The 18,859-nt window shown below is 37.1% G+C and overlaps 1 protein-coding gene across 1 annotated transcript in view; it reads left to right on the top strand.

Annotated features, from left to right (window-relative positions):
• LOC148354047 (heparan-alpha-glucosaminide N-acetyltransferase) overlaps positions 1 to 18,859 on the top strand; it is a 55,743-nt gene that overhangs the window by 9,688 nt on the left and 27,196 nt on the right. Inside the window, exons 5-10 of the mRNA XM_088351427.1 lie at positions 11 to 80; positions 1,684 to 1,750; positions 4,728 to 4,810; positions 12,098 to 12,174; positions 18,447 to 18,477; positions 18,551 to 18,711. Coding sequence (XP_088207553.1) covers positions 11 to 80; positions 1,684 to 1,750; positions 4,728 to 4,810; positions 12,098 to 12,174; positions 18,447 to 18,477; positions 18,551 to 18,711 — 489 coding nt within the window. The remainder of the gene's footprint in view (positions 1 to 10; positions 81 to 1,683; positions 1,751 to 4,727; positions 4,811 to 12,097; positions 12,175 to 18,446; positions 18,478 to 18,550; positions 18,712 to 18,859) is intronic.

An 18,859-nucleotide genomic window follows, 5' to 3' on the forward strand; every position in this document is an offset into this window, starting at 1 on the left:
TGTTATTTAGCAATCCTGGTGGCAGCTCTCTCCCTGGCTGTAACTGCTCTATTATTTGTCATTACATCCTGCATATACAGGTATACACAAACCACCAACGTACATTCTCGTTTTGTACAGGAGAACCCCGGGTAACAAGTTTTAATCCGTTCAGAGGTGGGCATTGCAACATATGGTAATTAGCTTATGTGTTCTGAACCCAGAAAGACATTGAAATAACAAAATGGTATATAGTAAGTAGTACTTCTCAGAAATATTTGTGCATATGTTAAACTGTAATTGAATTATAAGGGTCAAGTGGAGTAGCGGGTGAATGCAGAATAGTGGGGGGAGGGTGTACGGCAAAAGCTGATTACAGATAAAACTGATATTTTTTTAAACTTACACTTGTGATGATTGTCAAACTCTCAGAAGATTTCCCTGCTTTAGTTGCCTCCCTATTTTTGATAATTGTCCCAGTTGTCATGATTACCTATTGGAATCACCTGGGCCCGCTCATCTGGCACCAGCCGCTGCGGGCTATCTGATTGGCTCCTTGTCCCTTTTTAAACCCAAGCCTGTCACTCTCCGATGGTCATTCCGTCAGCGAACCTCTGTTTTTACAAGGCAAGCACTTTGACTCTGACTCCCGTCTGTCCCGCTTTTTGCACCCGTTTTTCCACCCGTCTGTTCCTGATCTCCCCGTTTGTCGCCGGCTACAACCTGTTTTTTGACCTCGACCACGTTTGCTCTCCCGTCCCGGCTTACGACTCGTTTTTGATCCCGACCACATTTTTGCTCTCCTATCCCGGCTATCGACGTGTTTTTTCCGTCCCTGACACCGCCATCGGCCGCTACGGAAGATCCACTTCCGTATTCGGATCACAATCCGATTGCGAGAGCGACTTGCTTCCAATGTCCAGCAAGCACCGGATCGTGGGCACAGCCTTTCCACTTTCTTTCAATAAAACTTTTAGGTCCTGATTCCGTTCTGGTCGTGACACCGGTCATCGATTAGATAAGGTCATGTAACTTAGCAAAGGTAGTAATTTGTGTATTTTTTTTTTCGTATTTCTTAATAATCACAAGCTTCATTTCTATGGTTATCATGTTTTGGATTCTTTCCATATGCATCACTGCAAGCCTTGGGACCCATAGCAAATAAAATTACGGGTGAACTGAACAAAGAGAGAGAAAAGCATTCTGGGAGGAAGTTCAGCCAATTGCATATCTGCATCTTCATGGTGCAGTGACGCAAGCTAATAGCAGACCACTATCCTGTAGGACGTCGACCAATAGCAGACAGGCGACTTAGAGACATGAGAGGTGCAGCATGAAGACCTTAATGTTGGAACTTTTTTATTTTTGGAGGGATGTCATATTTAGAGTGAAAATGCCGTAAAAAGGGGCCAAAAGATCCATTTATTCCACATCTTAAAGTAAAAACATGGAAAGGCAGGGTCCTTTTATCCCAGGGGTCTACCGTATGCATGTTTCTTTTAATTAAAGTGTAAGGATTTTATTTGTGTATATGTTGTATAAATTCTTGATTATGACACAAATGGATTCCCCTATGTTCGCAGCCTCAATGGCACAAATGATCAAATTACCAACATCCAGTCAAACCTACCCCTTGCCAGATTTATGTCCTACCTGTGCAAGTTAAATGTATTTTTTTTAATCAATACATTTGTTGTCTTACAGAAAATGTCGCACATCAAAATTTGCAAAGACCATCTGCTGCCAAAGCCCTCAGTACTCCTTTGACAATGTAAGTTGAATAAGGGGATATTGTGTATTTTTGGTGCCTCTTTGTAGTAAAAAAAAAAATAAAAAGCTCGTAGGTTAAGAAATTTACATTTATTCAACATAGGATGAGCCTCACCCAGAGGGAGCGGAGATAATTGTCCACCATCTTGCTGCTCTGGGTATCCCCAAACACAAAAAAACCTTATAAAAGGGCCAAAAATGATAAGAAAATTGCCGCGTTTCGGTCACTTTGAGTCTTTGTAGTTTGTATTCTTCTTTGTGCACTCCACAATACAACAACATCTAATGGTCAAACATTAAACAGTATCTCTTTAGATCTTTGTTAGATTATGAAAATTTGAAGCAACATGAATTGAAGGCACGTTTGTAAGATACATTTTGATCCATGCAGCATTGTTTGGCCTGACCAAATCAAGAGCAAGGCACATGGTAAAATTTCCAGAGACTCCAAACATCAAGCTGCACAGACACTAATTGAAAGATTGATTCAAATATTAGCAGAGCCCATTGTGCTGCAGACTGACAGAGAGACATTCAAGCAAACATCTTGGTTCATGTGATGCATTTCTGCTGAACATGAATGGTTCCTCTCATTCTTGCAAGTAAGACGTCTCAGTCTTGCACATGCTGCGTAAATGACACGGAGATCCATCAGCACTTAATTGGGGTTGGTGTCTTCCTGCTCTGGTGCTTCATAGTGACACATGGGGACTAACACAGATAAGAGGACTATGTGAGAAGTGTTATTCTCAATGAGAAACTTACTAAAAACAGTGTAAAGGCTTTAACTCAGAGAGTTAAATCGGTTTTAAAGCTTAATGTTTGAAAGCACTTAGCGCCGTTTATGAGCTTTAGCAAGTTAGTAAAAACAATGTTTTTACCTTTAACTCAAAGAGTTAAATCAGCATGAATACTTTAAAGCTATAAAGGCTCAAATTGTGAGTTAAAGAAGCATCAAGCTGTTTGACACTCTGCATCAAGGCTTTAACTCAAATAATACATTAGCATCGGATTTCTTAAACAAAAAAAGTTGAATTAAGAGCGCTGCTAAGCTTCAACTCTTGAGTGAAAAGAGTGTTAAAGATTTAACTAAAAGAGTCACATCAGTTTTAAAGCTTTGGCGATGAAAGCACTTCAGAGTTAGCACCGTTTGGGAATCTTTAACTCATGAGTTAAAGGAGCTTTCAAGCTGCAATAATGTTGAGATAAATGACCAATGTTGACTTTTAGCTGTTGTGACAACTTGAAGATACTGTACATGTATACGCACATTTTGTTAACAGCTGATGTACAACATGTTAATTCTTTTCACTTGTAACTTTTCAGAATCTCCAAGTGAGTTTAAACCAGGTGTCTCCAACCTTTGTCAAGCCTAAATATACTTTATGTTACCAAATAGTGCAAAGGGCCCACAGTTTGATATGCATTTGTAAAATAACAACTTTTCATGTTGTTACTATATTATTACCAGTGGTGATTCTTCACTAAATTACTACACGGGTAAGATCTTCCAGCCCCAGTCAGAGGTGAACTGTCCCCCTTGTGCCCCTCCCCTATGCGTTTCCTCATCTCATTTTCAGTCTCCCTGCACACCTTCGCAGCAAGCAAGGGTGTCAAAGGGGCGCCCGTTTGACAAAGTGATATGTTTTTGGATCATACAAAAAGGCTTTGCGATGCAAATTTTTTATTATTATTATCAATGGGCAAGAGGAGGAGTACAGGAAATTGATTCAGGACTTTGTCCGATGGAGCGACGCAAACCACCTGCACCTGAATACCACCAAGACCAGGGAGATGGTGGTGGACTTCAGGAGAACCAGAACTCACCCGGTTCCTGTAACCATCAAAGGAGAATGTGTAGAATTTGTCCAGACCTACAAATACCTGGGTGTGCAGCTGGACAACAAACTGGACTGGACTGCCAACACAGAAGCTCTATGTAGGAAAGGGCAAAGCCGACTTTACTTCCTCAGAAGGCTGGCCTCCTTCAAAATCTGCAAAAAGCTCCTGAAAATACTCTATGAGACAGTTGTGGCAAGTGCCCTCTTCTATGCGACAGCGTGTTGGGGAGGCAGCGTCAAGAAGAAGGATGCCTCTCGTCTCAATAAACTGGCTAGGAAAGCGAGCTCGGTTGTGGGCAAAGAGCTGGACAGCCTAACAACAGTAGCTGAGAGACGGGCACTGGAAAAGCTGCGGTCAATCATGGACAATCCATCGCATCCACTACACAGCATTATCTCCAGACAGAAGAGCAGTTTCAGCGACAGACTGCTGTCACTGTCTTGTACTACGGACAGACTGAAGAGATCTTTTCTTCCTCATGCCATGAGGCTCTTTAACTCTACCCGGCAGAGTAAAAGCCCACATTAAACCACACCCCCTACATTGCATATTACCGAATTTTATTGCAATATGTATTCTGTGTAGCACTATTTAGATATTCTATATAACACGCTACAGTGGGCATTTGCACGTCACACTGGGTGTTTGAATATTGTATTCTTTTTGCTTTATTATTGTATTGTTCTCAGCTCAGGGATGCTGCTGGAAATGTGAATTTCCCTTTGGGGATGAATAAAGTATCTATCTATCTATCTATCTATTTCTATCTATTATTATTGTTTTGGGAAGTCCTCATGCCCCACGCCCCCCATTCCCCCTATTTGTCATGGTAAAAATGCCGCCGTGGTTGTTACTATGTTATTACCAGGTTAATAATTGGAGGTAGGGTTAAATAAACTCACTCAACTACTAAAAACATCATTTTACTAGAAAATCACAATAACCCAGCACCTTAACTGTCCTTAAGAGGCAGCCTCGTGCCCATGGGCACAACTTTGGAGATTCCTACTCTAAACCAATGGATAAGTGCATGTGTATGGATCATGAAAGAACCAGAAAGGTTGACTGGTGAGATGGTAAATGCTGTTAATTCTTATGTACACTTAGCTTTTTCGCCCTTGTTTTTTTGCCCACAGGACGAACTTCACGCTACCCAGACCGAGAGCAGTGCTGCCCAACTGAAACCCAAACGCTTGCGTTCACTGGATGCTTTCCGAGGGTACGTGTTGCATCTCGCTATCTGTCGCCGTTGATATTATCACACCACCAACCTCGTTTTGCTGCAGTATGATGAAAATCTACAGGCCAAGCGTAATAAATAATTACAAGGGTCAAAGTCTGGCCACAAGCTCCCCTAAGATTTCGTTATCAAGCGGGGGGGGGGGAGTTTGGGCAGCAATGTCTGATATCAGCCGGCGTTCGTCTTCCTATTGGATGCGTGTGATTGAATCTGGTCTCCCTGCTTGCCCTAATTGTGGCCTGGGGGCGAGATACAAAGCACGCCTCTCTGGAAACAGGATGCTGGTGTGGCTCTGACCTCCCCCATGCCAAATAATTGATGTAAATAATACAGTCAACATATCAGCACACATGCACATGGCCATAGATCTCCTGCCAAAAGGGAGACGGGGAAGAAACACAGCAGCACAAATGGCAGCCTCCAGCATACGACTAACGTCCTTTCCATCTGCGGCACGCATTAGAATACTCAATGGCGTGGAACAGCAGGTCATATTCGTCTCATCCAAAAACAGCGCTTAACTTTATTATTTTTGGGAGCTCAGCTTGTTAAGTGCATTTGCACAAAGCGTTTTCAGCAGTTCAAGGAAAGGATGAATGATATTACATCTACCATCGCTGCAGTTTTGAGACACTCAATGTTAGGGGGGATTTGTTTAATAGTCATTTAAGTTCCTGTAACTGAACACTTTTAATTCAAGTTTACCACAAGTTGGCAAAAAACCCCATATATCACTTTAATTCCAAGTACAATATAAGGGACATTGTTATTTAGTGCCACCTAGTTGTGAAACATCTTTGAGGAAACATAATTGGTTTGAAAAATGAGCACAAATACCTGAACTACCATATAAACTTGCCTTTTTGAAATGCTAAATGGTCGATATTTCTGGTAATCTATTTTACATAACAATGCTCACTTAGGGTAAGCTGACATGATCTTCTGTTATCCTGCTGCTACGGGTACATCTCCAAAACAAAAACGTTATAAAATGTTGGGCAAAAAAACTGGGAAAATAATTGTGCAGTTTGGTCAGTTTGAGTCTTCGTAGTTATTATTCTTCCGTGTGCTTTGTAGCAAGACATCACGGTTGCACAACACAATACAGTGACATTTAGTGGTCAAATATTCTAGTTTCCCTGTAAAAGTACAGAGTAGTGACACTAATTCTTCCTGTTCTTCAGTTGAAAAAGAAAGTTTGATCTGAAACGTAGTTAACTAGACCACTAAAGTAAAAAGACCAAAACATTTTTTGTAGTCACGTACCATACGCCATATAAATTTTAATGATTTGGCACTCAAGAAAAAAATAAATTACTGTAATTCGTCGTTTATTGTGGTTAATGGGGACAAAAAAAAAACACATTATGTGCAAATCAGCAAAATAGGCCCCCCATATTTTTAACATGGCTCTGCCAACCCCCGCTCAAAGCAATAGTCAACCGGGGATAACGGGTGCTACTCGTTTTAGGCAGAAAGAAGGAACAAAAAAAGCGGCCTTCCATGACACAATTTTGCTCTCATGGTCTCGGCAATTTTCGACTGGAGATAATGGATGGCGGCCAAAAGAGTGGAGTTCATGTCAGTTAAGCGAGCCACAATAGTACAGTTCAGTGCTCCAAACCGGGAAAAAATGCGCTCTGCCAGCCCCTGCTCTTAGCAATAGTTGACGGGAGATAATGGATCGCGGCTGCAATCATGCATTTTATGTGAGGCGTGCCTTCTGCCAGTCCCTGCCGCAGCAATATGGGATTTGGGATAGTGGATTGTGGCCACACCAAAGCTGAAATAACAGGAAAAAATTACCCGCCAGGCCCAACAACAAAAATGCACTGTTCAAGACCCTACCCGCAGCAAACAAAGATAATCGATCGCGGAATATTTTTCAACCAATGATGTACAGAAGCTGCGAAGTACAAAGCAGCGATGATTACAGTAGTTTTCTTTGTTTATTAACATCCAAAATACTAGTCAACTGAAAAATATATAAAAATCGAAAAACATGTTTGACTATTCTTAGCTGCTAAATGTAAACAGACTAGTAAGTTGCTCATTTTCCAGCTAGTTGGCTAACTGGAAGTAGCCAATTAGCTATTTAGCTGGCTAGTGCAAAAAGTTTGTTAAAGAACTGAAAAATATTATGACAAAATTAATTATTATTATTTGTAGGGTTTATGTTTTACTACCGTGATTTTTTTATAGTATTTGGATTTTTTTTTTATCCAGTTGAAAAGAAATCTATGGTTTCTTTTCGCAAAATTTTGAAAATAACTTAAAATATGACATATTGATTTATTAATGAATAAACTTATATATTATTACATTACATAAGGGGAGCCATATAGTGCGAGGTGGTTATAGTCAAGAACACATTCACATTTTAATTTTTGACTCTTTCTGATACACAGGAGGGGATTCCCAGCCCCCTTGCACACCCAACTGATGTGTTGCAACATCTCGTTGGGAATCATTAGGTGACCATTAGGTTACTGTATTTTTATTCTGGACGCATTATAGACTTTCATGCGAGAGTATGATAGCAATAGCTACTGTCGCTGTCTTTGAAAAAAAGTGCAAAGTTTTCATTAGCTAATGATAACAGAAAAAAATACACTTCATTGGCTTCCACTCTTAATGCCCTGACTGATAATATTGTGAATACCTGGCAGAGGTTTTCAATCTAGCTCTTGACTTACGATTCCTACCTCCGATAAGTAACAAGTTTCTGTTTCGGAGAAGAAAAACATCATTCACGTACCGTAAACGCAGGTCCATTTTTCACGGCGAAAGGTGTTTGTTGCGTCAAAAGGGGCTTCTGATAATTGCCCTCCACTGCCGTGAAATAGTGCCCAGTGACGCTTGATACGTTTATTTTTCTAAGAGGATTGCAATTTTAATTTGCTGCCTCACAACTAAAAGCTTGTCGCCGGTTTACGCGGGAGAAATTGCTTCGTCAGTATTTAGTGGAAATAATAAAGCAGAGCAGAGGATTTTGGCCAGATGGCTGACTCGTTCATTTTCTTACGTTTTGACTCGGTTCCAGATTTTTCTCTGATTGGTTTTCTGGAGTGACAAGAAGCTCTTTACTGCAAATGTCTAATCCAGAGGTACAAAATCATAGGAAATTTAAACAGTCATGGTAAAATAAGAAACATCGAATGACTATGTTATGTTTGTAGATATTATTTGTGTCAAAAAGAGAAAAACATACTCATGCTTGCATCACTGTAGTGCAAAATTCTAATCAGAAATTTAAAAAATATATAGTAAAAGAAGAAACATCAAATTACTTTTATTGTTATTCTGGTAAATAAAGTTTTATTTTCATTTAATTGTTTTGCTAAAAAAATCCTCAAAGATATTAGCTTAATTTTAAGGTCCAATCAAAATGTGTTAAAAATATTATTGAATAAGGAAAATTTAAATATTTTGATGTAAATTTGCCCAAACTTTGGCTAAAATGTTTTAATAATTTTATTTATCTCAATTTATCTTTCTAATTGTTTTCCTGATTTTATTCTATAGTTTTCCTTTTTTAGCTTTTACCTCATCTACCAAAGTGCAACAGGTTAAAATAATCACATCTTAATTATTTTAAATATATATGTGTGTCATATATATATATATATATATATATATATATATATATATCATCATCATCATCATTTTAATAATGTCATTATACTTATATTTTCCTGTTTTTACTATATATTTTTTTCTTCTCCAGCTTTTAGCTTAATTCCGCCACTGTCCAATAAGAATAGGGAATAAATATAGTAAAATAAGAACAATCAAATATTTGAAGTAAAATGTTATTTTTCTTTTGGAGAATACATATATTTTTATCAATTATTTTATTCATTTTAGTATTTTTTTAAACTATACTAAAGTTTTTAGCTGATTTCCTCAGTTCCACGTAATTTGTTCATTCTTACATTTGGCAAGATAATTACCTTCGTCAACAAGATTGCTCAAATTGAGTGAAAAATTGATACATTTAGTTATTTATTACGAGCTGAGTCCTAAAGCTTGTGGCTGCAAGGTGTCATTTTAAAAATATTGCTACATTTTGCTGTATGGCGCCACATGGTGAAGGTGAGATGGAAATTGCTAATGCATACACATTATTCATATGAAAGAGTCCTGTAAGTGCATCGTTACCGCTCACTACTGCTGTCTAAGAGTAATATCTTGGTAATAAATCCATGATACTACAGGGTGTTCCAAAAGTCTCGAGGACATTTTGACATTGAATATCCCAAAAACTATCGAGGATATGAAAATAGATCTGTGAAATTCAGAAAGTGTGTAAATTTGATTTTTTACATTAAATGTTTTTGTGTCGTTCTTCTTCTGGAGTCTCTCGAGAACGGACACTCTCTTAATTCCCTTTTAACGCTTTTGGAATATTTTTTTTTTTTTGCGTTTTTTTTTCTTAAGAACCTATGAATACAAAAAATGTCCAACACAAGAACGAAAAAAATCCGTTATAAAAGGGGAATTTATAAAGAGCCAAGAACGTTTTCATATGATAGATTACAAAATGGAGAAAATTGTTCAGAAAATACAGAACAAACTGATCCGAGACTGCAAAGGTTACAATAGCACCATCCTCTGATCTTAAACCCACATGCAAGCAAGGGAAAAACAAAAAATCCTCAGCATGAGGAAAATACTTGAATAATTGACTTCGACAACTCATAAAGAAACCAGACTTAACCTCACTCCATGTGTTAAAAAGTAGAGCAAGTGTTTTGCAGGAGAAAGATTTAACGATTATTTGCAGCCTCAAGTGTCAGCGAGGCGGCGGCTGTAGCTTAATCTGCTTGAGTTGAAATGTTTTCATTAGAGAGATGGCCCATAAAGCCTCCTATTGCAATCATTTCTTTACCGGCGAACCTCTGGTCACTCGTTCAACCTTCTTCGTTGTTGCCATGGCGACTAATGCATATCCTGGTCAAAACTACAATGATAAATGTGATCGGGCAGAATATCACGTGAGCTCGGTTCATTTGATGGAGCTTCGGAGAAGATAACGGTTGATTAAAATCTCGTATCTGCACTTTGGAGCTAAAAGAGCAGTAATGGCTCCATGCACGTTTAAATCGAATGGATATAGTGCACCTTATCAGACAGACGTTGACTGATTTCATTATGACACTTAAAGGCAATCTTTGTGTGAGGGGGATAACTCTTAAATCGCAACAATAGTATATATGATGATATATATGATGTCTTTAGGATGTTGAAAGGAGACTGCTCTTAGGGCAGTTTATCCCAACCAATTGGAGCCAAGGCAGACTTTTTCATTTAAAAGTCTTTAAGTAGACCATTGAAAATGTTTAAAAACTAATTCCAAACACCAGTTTGTCTTCATTTAAGGCGTAATGGGATCATTTGATCACTAGATGATGCCGTATTGTTTAGCTTCCAAAGTAAAATAATCTAATAAACCCTTGTTTTGAGCACTAGGTTTGATCTTCTGTTTTGTGGTGTTTTGTAGCATTATTTTAGTGTTTTTGTAGAAGTCAAGTTAACTAAAGTTATGTTTTTTGAATAGCTCTTAATCACGAGGAGTCTCAAAGGGCTGCACAGACCACAGATTATTGCTAACCACAGACTATTAACACACCACCCCCTCTAAAACCTACATTAGGGGAAGGGAAAACTCAAAACCTCAACATGAGGAAAATAAAGAAACCTGGAGAAGGGACCGCACATGAGGTAATCCCACTTCCAGGATGACCAGGCCTGCTACAATTGTTGCAATAACAAATTATACACGGATATTGTCAACATGAAATATAGGTCATTCATAAGCTATAGAAAAGAAGTGTGTTTTAAGACTAGATTTAAACAGTTCACCGTGGTTGCAGATCAAATCTCAGGGGAAAAGCATTTTCTTCGTAGTATGTTTGTAGTGTTTGTGTAGTATTTTTGTAGCATTACCCAAGTTGTATTTTTGTAGTTTTTTTTAAAGTATTTCTGTGATATTTCGATAGGAGTTTTTCTATAAAATAAAATAGAATAGAATAGAATAGGTCCTGACTGTAGGCGGTATTAGCCAGGCATGTATTCAAAAGGGAAAGTAAGACAAATAAGAATGGGGTAAGTAATACAAAACTCACTGGAAAGCTATTATCCCCAGCTATTTTGCACAAACAGTATTGTAGTATCGCTGTAGTTGTATTTTGTAGTATTTCTATAATTGGATGTTGTATTTCTGTAGAATTTTTGTAGTTGGATTTTTTTAGTATTTCCGTGGAAGTATATTGTAATATTTTGTAGTCTGTTGTATTTCTGTAGTAGTAGTATTGTATCATAGTATGACTGTAGTAGTATTTTAGTAGTATTTCTCTATTCTTTTTTTTCTTTTCAGTATTAAGGCAAAATAATATGCTGGGTGTCTGTTTTATACTTAATCTGTAATATTTTTGTCGTATAGTAGGACTTTTGTAGATGACACCCAAAGGGAGAATGGAAAATAATTAAAATCAATTAAATTATGCACTATTTTCTTTAATTTACTTTTTAATTTTTTTGCAGTGTTATGCTATCTTAAACAGGTTCATTTGTATCTTAGTCTTCTAGAAAAATAACAAGAATAATACTTAAAATGAACAATATTTATCAGCCTGTGGAAATTATCCGCTCCAACTTTTATTGTTTCCCCCTCTTTTAAAATAATTAAATTCAGCAATATTATATGTAATATCTTTGCTTACATAATATATTTTATTATTCGTTCCAGTGCAATCTTGTACAACTTCATCAAACAAAATCAGTTCTTAAACATACTGTACTACCTCATTTGAATATAACAAGAAAATAGTAATATGCTGCCCCCTACTGATATGGATGAATGTTAGTTACTCTGCTGATCACTGAAAGAAAGCAACAACATTGAGAAATGGCATGCTGATTTTCTTAATATCAGGAAAATTTCCTCCGGCACACTAGACAAGGTCTCACGGCACACTGGTTGAAAAGCTCCAGCTTGTAATTCTACACGCTGCAGATTTCTCACCTTTTTCTGGACATCGTGCAGGATTCAGTGGAGCACTCCATCTCCCGTACAGTGTTTCAGCAAGCATAGAGTATATCATATTTTAGGCACTAAAGCCTTGAGTCAGCAATCCTGCTTGAGGAGATCCAGAGGGCAAGCATTCATTTCCTGAGTGATTCATAATGCTCAGATTGCATTAGCCCACATGTAAGATTTAGCAAAATTTCAAATTATTTTTAATACCTGTGCTTTCTCTGTAGGTTTTCCCTGACTGTGATGGTGTTTGTCAACTATGGAGGGGGAGGCTACTGGTTTTTTCAACATGCACCTTGGAATGGTGAAGTCAATTCTCAAGTATTCAAAGCAAAGCTCCGATGCAATATCTTGAGGTTACAGACACTCCCCTACTTACGATCATTCGACTTACGTAAAACGGTAGATACGATTTTTTTTCGGGATGTCATAAAATATCCGGACATTGCTGTAAGTACGATTTTGTATTGTGTGCACCTCTTTCCGTGTAGAGATCATTCTTGTAGTGCTTCTTTCCGCCGCTACCGGAGTGTTGCGCTGTGAGAGGTCACCCAGCATCCACCTGTAAAAACAGTTAAAAAAATCTGCTTCCTCTTCCTAGTTGGTGTGCAAACATTCTATACTGTCTATGGCTATACTATCTCCAGCACGCTAAGAACTTTGACATTTTTACTGTTTCATATCTCATGCATCCATTGAATATGGTTGGTAAAAAGTTTAAAGAAGAGGCGAGCCGTCTCTTTTGAAATGAAAGTGGAATAGGAAAGCTTGATACGGTTGAGAAAATGGTCGGAACACTTTGTTTCGGTCACTTTTTACCACGGAGGAGGACCTCTTGAAGCGCATCTCCCAAAAGTAAGTTAAACTCGACTTTTTTTATCGTTATAGAGCATATTATTTTATGAAATGTTTATTTTTTAGTACAAAACAATACTGGGTACTTATACACGCCTAAACATTTTTATATAAACGTTATAGCAATGAAACAACTTACAAATTCAACTTACGAACGATCATCCGAATTTCGTTCGTAAGTAGGATAGCGTGTGTCTGGATTATTGAAATAAGAAAACAATTTCTCTTTCCATGCAAAATGTTCCTGTTCCTTCCGCAGATAAATTTGCAATGTTTTTCCTATTTAATTTATCATGACATGTTTTTCCTTATCTTAAAATAATTCTAAAATACCATCTTATGTTAAAACATTTGTGTTCATTTTCTTTGATTATTTTTTATCTAATTATTTCATTTTACAATATTTTTCCACATTGCTCTCATCAACTATTTGCAAAAATCCAATTAAAAAATTTAAAATTATAGTGACTTGGGAAATTTAGTCTTGCTTTTTTCATATTTTACTTTATAATAAAATTGTTTTCTTTACCTTACAATTATTTCTAAATGACTCCTCCTATGTTACCATATTTTAAATTATTTTCTCATCTTTTATTTTTCAAACATTTATCTCTGTATATATTATTTTTTCCTTATTTTTTAAGCTACAAATTGCAAATGTCTAATTACAAAATGTAAAATTATAGTGAAAAAGGAAAATCTATTCCAAAACTTATATAGTAAAATAAGTACAAGAAAATGGGCTTTTGTAGAACATGCTTTTTTTGTCAATAATTGTTTTCAACAATCATGTAAAATTATTGTGAATAAGGATTTATTTTTCCAAAAGCAGGAAAAAATGTGAAATGTATTTGTATAGCCATTATTCACAAGAGGTCTCAAAGGACTGCACAGACCCAGACGATTATATATAGACTACAGACTATTATTACACCATCCCCTGATCTAAAACCTACATGAGGGCAAGGAAAAAGTCAAATGAAGAAACCTTGAGTTGGAACCGCACATGAGGTAGTCTCTCTTCTAGGGTGATCAGGCTACAATGGATGTTGCAATACACAGACATCGCCAAATTGAAAAATAGGTCATTCATAAGCTATAGCATATAAATTTGTCTTAAGCCTACAGTTAAACACTTCCATTGAGGTTGCAGATCGAATCTCAGAGGGGAGAGTTCGAAAATATCCAAAACTTGCCCAACACAGCTAGAATATGAGCAATAAAAACTCAACGAATCAGTACGTTACTAAAAAAGAGAAAGACAATATTTTGTAAAACACGGTACTGACGGAAAACAACTTGTTGATTTTATTGTTTATCTTTTTTTTATTGGATAGGGACGATGACAAGGCACTTTTAGGCAGTTTTAGTTTAATTTAATAGAGGAGTTAAAGTAACACTGTAATATTTGACCATTAGCTGTCTCCATAGTGTGTGTAGTGCAATGGTTGCCAAACTTATGCAGGCTGGCACCCCCATGGTTCCCCGGTTAATTCCTAGCGCCCCCCAACCCACTACAACTATTTATTACTCTTCTTATAACATTTCACTTATTAACTTGCAGAAATAAAAAGTGTAACCTCTAATCGATAAAGCAGTTTTGGGGTTGGACACTATTCACAATTTTGAGCTATAGTCACAGCATTGCTTATTTCTTTGTGCCTTTGCGAACTTTTTTCGTACGGTGTGAAGGTCGCAAATGTTGCTTTGATGGAGGTCTGTTTACCTCTCAGTCCACTTGTAGATTCACCTTCTTTGTCTTTTACTTATAATTCTTGTTGACATGCCATTTATTTTAATATGTGAATTTTTAAGGTGCTGGTAGAAATTACTTGTGTTTCCCCTGGACCTAGGGTTTAGGCGAAAGCAAATTCTGCAACGGGTGTTTTTCTTCTGTTCCACATCCGCTTCGTCAAAACCAAAATAGGTCCAAACAAGTGATGTACCGCCCTTATTTGGTGCAAGCTTCGTTTCCTTTTCGTTTGTTGACTCTGGGACTATGTTTACAGAGTCCGGCATGACACTCAATGAGCTCACATGGTGGGTGTGGCACAGTGGGGTGCTTGCAAACTTTGAATCGCGTTTATTGGCTTGTGCCATTATTAAAACTTGCCTCTGATTGGTCGGCGCTTTTAAAACTTGAACAGTAACAATTGTGGTTGGCCATAACTTTATCACTCACTACAAAACCTTGAAAAAACTGCAGTGCTCTGCGGTTTCACAACCGCATTACGTCACATCGCGATGTCAATTCGATTTCGGTTAAAAGTGCAGCCCTAACGCGTTGTGTACAAATCGTCAAGCAAACTTTAAAATAAATGTTTTTGCACAACTCGAAGGCACTAAATCAGAGTTCTCTGACGTTGAGCCCGCAGGCAAAAGGATGCCCCCTAAGGGCAGCTGAAGAGCCCGCGGACCTGTTCTGAAAATAGCTCACCAGTGTTGGATCATTGTGATTTTCCAGTAAAATGGTTTTATTTATCTATTGTATTCGTTCACTGAGTCCCTATCCTTAATAATTACGTGGAAATAGCATAGTAACAACAGAGCAATAACATAAGTAGTTAATTTAGATATTCAAATAAATCAATTCCAGTTCAAATCTATTCAAGTATTGGTTATCGTTTTAATCAATTAATAGAATAGAATGAGAATCTAGTCACTTATTAAACAAAATTATTTATTCATATTTTTTTTGAATTATTTTATAGGAAATACAAACTACATTCCTATTTATGGGTTTTATACAGCGAATGAGGAAAACATGAGCAGTTTCTTTTAAACTAGCTTTATGGCTACCTTTTTAGCTTTGTAGCTAGCCATCCTCCTACCTTTTTAGCTATTTAGAAAGCTTGCTAGCTAGCTATTTTTTACATTTGTTGGTATGCTATCTAGCTAGCAATTGACCTAGTTATGAGGCTAAATTTAGGCCTCCTTTCGAGCTAATATCTAGCTTATTTTTGCTTTCTATTTGGCTATTTCGTTGGCTTTTTACTCTTTTACCTAGCTAACGAACTCCCTTTTTGTTTGTTTTACCTGTTTATCTTTCTTGCTCACTATCAATCTACTTTTTAGTTATTCAGCAAGCTATGTTGCTATTTTAGTAGCTCGACCCTACAAAAAGGTTCGAGACCGTTGTAAAAAATAATTGCTATTATATTTACATAAATGTTACATATACATTTCAATATAATTTTCACATAGGGGAGTTTTAAATACATTTGACCGAATTAATAGTTTATTACAAAAATCTGTGAAAATTGAAATCTGTAAGAGAGCATTGCATCCCATAATTGCTTGTGTTTCCTAAACCAGACAAAAATCAGATAGCCAAGTTCTCCATTCTCAGGCCTTCGTGACCCCATTCTCCTTATTATGACGAATGTGACCCCAAGCCATGCGCACTCTCACAGTGCTTGCAATTGATCACCCCCGCAATGAAATCCATCATTGTTTAGTGTTAATAACAATAATAGAGGAGGAAGAGGGAGGAAGGGGCTTTTGTGTGCCGGTGCAAGATGAACGAGTGAGAAGAAAAATAGAGAATAAATCAGAGCTGGGTTGTTTTTCTCTTTTTCTTTTCTAAATCTAGAAGGATTTCTTTTGCCATGAGATGTGCGCAATAGCATCTTTGCCCAAATCAATTTGATTGTATCGATTTTACAGGTGATGTGATAAATCCTTTCATTGCTGCGAGGCCCGATACTGTCACAGCATTCCAGTTGTTTATTCATCATGTTAAAGGGACACTGTGTAATATTTGACCACTATATGACTGTATATTTTGTAGTGCAGGGGTGAGCAAACTCGACAGTTCGGGTAAAAAAAATCGCTAATAGACCCTGGCCTAGCGACCTATCCAGTATTTCTCATTTGCTTTTATTAATAAATATGCATGCAGTAAACTACATGTACATGTTATATTTCTTATTATATTTGTTTCTAAATCAATTAGTTTCAGAATTAAAGCAGAATAATATATCAGCTCCCTGTTTTAACTAGATTTGATATTCAGTCTTGTAGTATTTATTGCAGTATATTGGAGCATTACTAGAGTCATTTTGTAGAATTTCTTTGGTTATATTTTTCTATCATTACTGGCGTTGTGTTTTTGAGGTATTTTTTTAGCGTGTCTGTATTATTTTTGTGGTATTTCTGCAGTAGTATTTTTCTAGTCTTACCATAATTATATTCTGTAATATGCATACCTGTCAACCTGTGCGGTTTTGCCGTACAAAGTACGTTTTTTTATGCATTTTAAGACGAGTACGACGTACAAGGAAATCTGTACGGAAAAATGCAAATTTGTCAATCGCATGCGTCTGCCGCCTGGGGATCATGCATCATTCCGAAAATAAATAAATACGGTGTACTATTATTTTGTATTTTGTACGGGAAAATACGACAGTTTGTACGGGCATGGAGCCATGGAGGTCGACAGGTGTGAATATGTCTATAGTATTTTTAGAGCACAATGGTAGTAGGAGGTTTTAATTAGTTTTTAGTCTATCTGTAGTAGTATTTTGTCGTATTTTGTTGTCTTTCTGTTGCGGTATTAAAGTGGTACTTCTAAATTCTGTTATTTTTGTCATAATATTTTTGTATTTTTTTTTCTTTCCAGGACTGTATTTAGTCAAATTAATAGAAGCACAAAATTTGAGATTTACATTTGTAATATTTTCTGTTGTGTTTTGTGGTATTTCTGTAGTATTTTAATATAATTCCTTTGGTAGGTTTTTCTAGTACTTCTGTAGTATTTTTGTAGTCAAGTTTATTTGTATAGCCCTTAATCACAAGGAGTCTCAAATTTTGTTGTATTCTGGTCTATAGTTGCAGTGGTATTTTTGGATTATAGTATTACTATGGTAGTATCTTAATAGTATTTCTGTAGATTTATTTTTATTTTTAGTATTAAAACAAAATTACATACGTGAATAGGTCCCTGTTTAAAGCACTAAATTTAATATTTATTTTTGTAATATCTTCTGTGGTATTTTTCCAGTATTTGTGTGGTATTTTTATAGTATTTCCATAGTATTTTTGTAGTATTTTGGAATATTTTTGGTATTTATAAAATGGTATTTTTGTAATATTGTCATCAAACGGACCGGGAATCAGGAAGTTGGAACTCATTAGCGTAGACGATCTGTCACTTTAATTGAGAAAAGTTGTCCAACACACAAACGGACCAAAAACAAAACAAAGCTGGCTCCAAGGCAGGCAAAATTACAAACTAGGCATTACTCAGATCAAACAGGCATGAACAGGGTTTCAACGAGGGTTAAACAATGATCTGGCAACGGGCAGTCCCAAAAGGAGCGTTTAAGTACTCCAAGAGCAATCAGTCCAATGCATCTCAGCCGGTGTCGAGGGGCGGGGCCAGCTGGGCGCCATGACAACCGTGCAGGACATGACAAATATAGTATTTCTGTAGTATTATTTTTGTAATATTTCTGTAGTATTTTTTCTTTTCAGTAGTGAGGCAAAATTATACTGTATGCTGTAATAGGTCCGTGTTCCAAGCACTTAATTTTATTTAAAGTTTTGTATTTTCTTTTTACTGTTTTTCTCGTAGTATTTTTGCTGTTGAACACAAAGGAACAATGGAGACAAAGATGGCATAAAATAATACACAATGTCCCTTTAATACGCGTCATTTGGGCGCATCTAAATGGCGAAATTTATACACTGCACAAATTAAATGACAATGTCTTTCTGTAGGTTTGACTGTGGCGGATCTCGTCATGCCATGGTAGGTCATGTTTTGACTTGATATCATTCTGGCAAAGTGTCCATTTAGCAACATGACATGTATTGTTTTTGAGGTTCGTGTTCATCATGGGGACATCGGTGGTCCTGGCTTTGAGCTCTATGCAGAAGCGAGGTGCAGGTCGCCTACAATTGCTCCGAAAAAACACATGGAGGACAGCAGTGCTGCTGGCGCTCGGCTTCTGCTTCCTCAACTATTCCCCGCGTGATGGGCCACGTAGGTGCAAAATTAGTGTTCACCGCTAATGGAACCGGCGCATCCTGTTTGCGGACGGCTTTGTTATTTACTTCGGTTCTGTGCTGGGAACATCATTAGAGCATAATAGCCGGGACGCTCACCACATAAATAATGTAGCCGTTCCTTT

This window comes from Urocampus carinirostris, chromosome 13 (assembly GCF_059441175.1).
Source record: "Urocampus carinirostris isolate Australia breed hairy pipefish chromosome 13, RoL_Ucar_1.0, whole genome shotgun sequence".
NCBI classification, from domain to species: Eukaryota; Metazoa; Chordata; class Actinopteri; order Syngnathiformes; family Syngnathidae; genus Urocampus; species Urocampus carinirostris.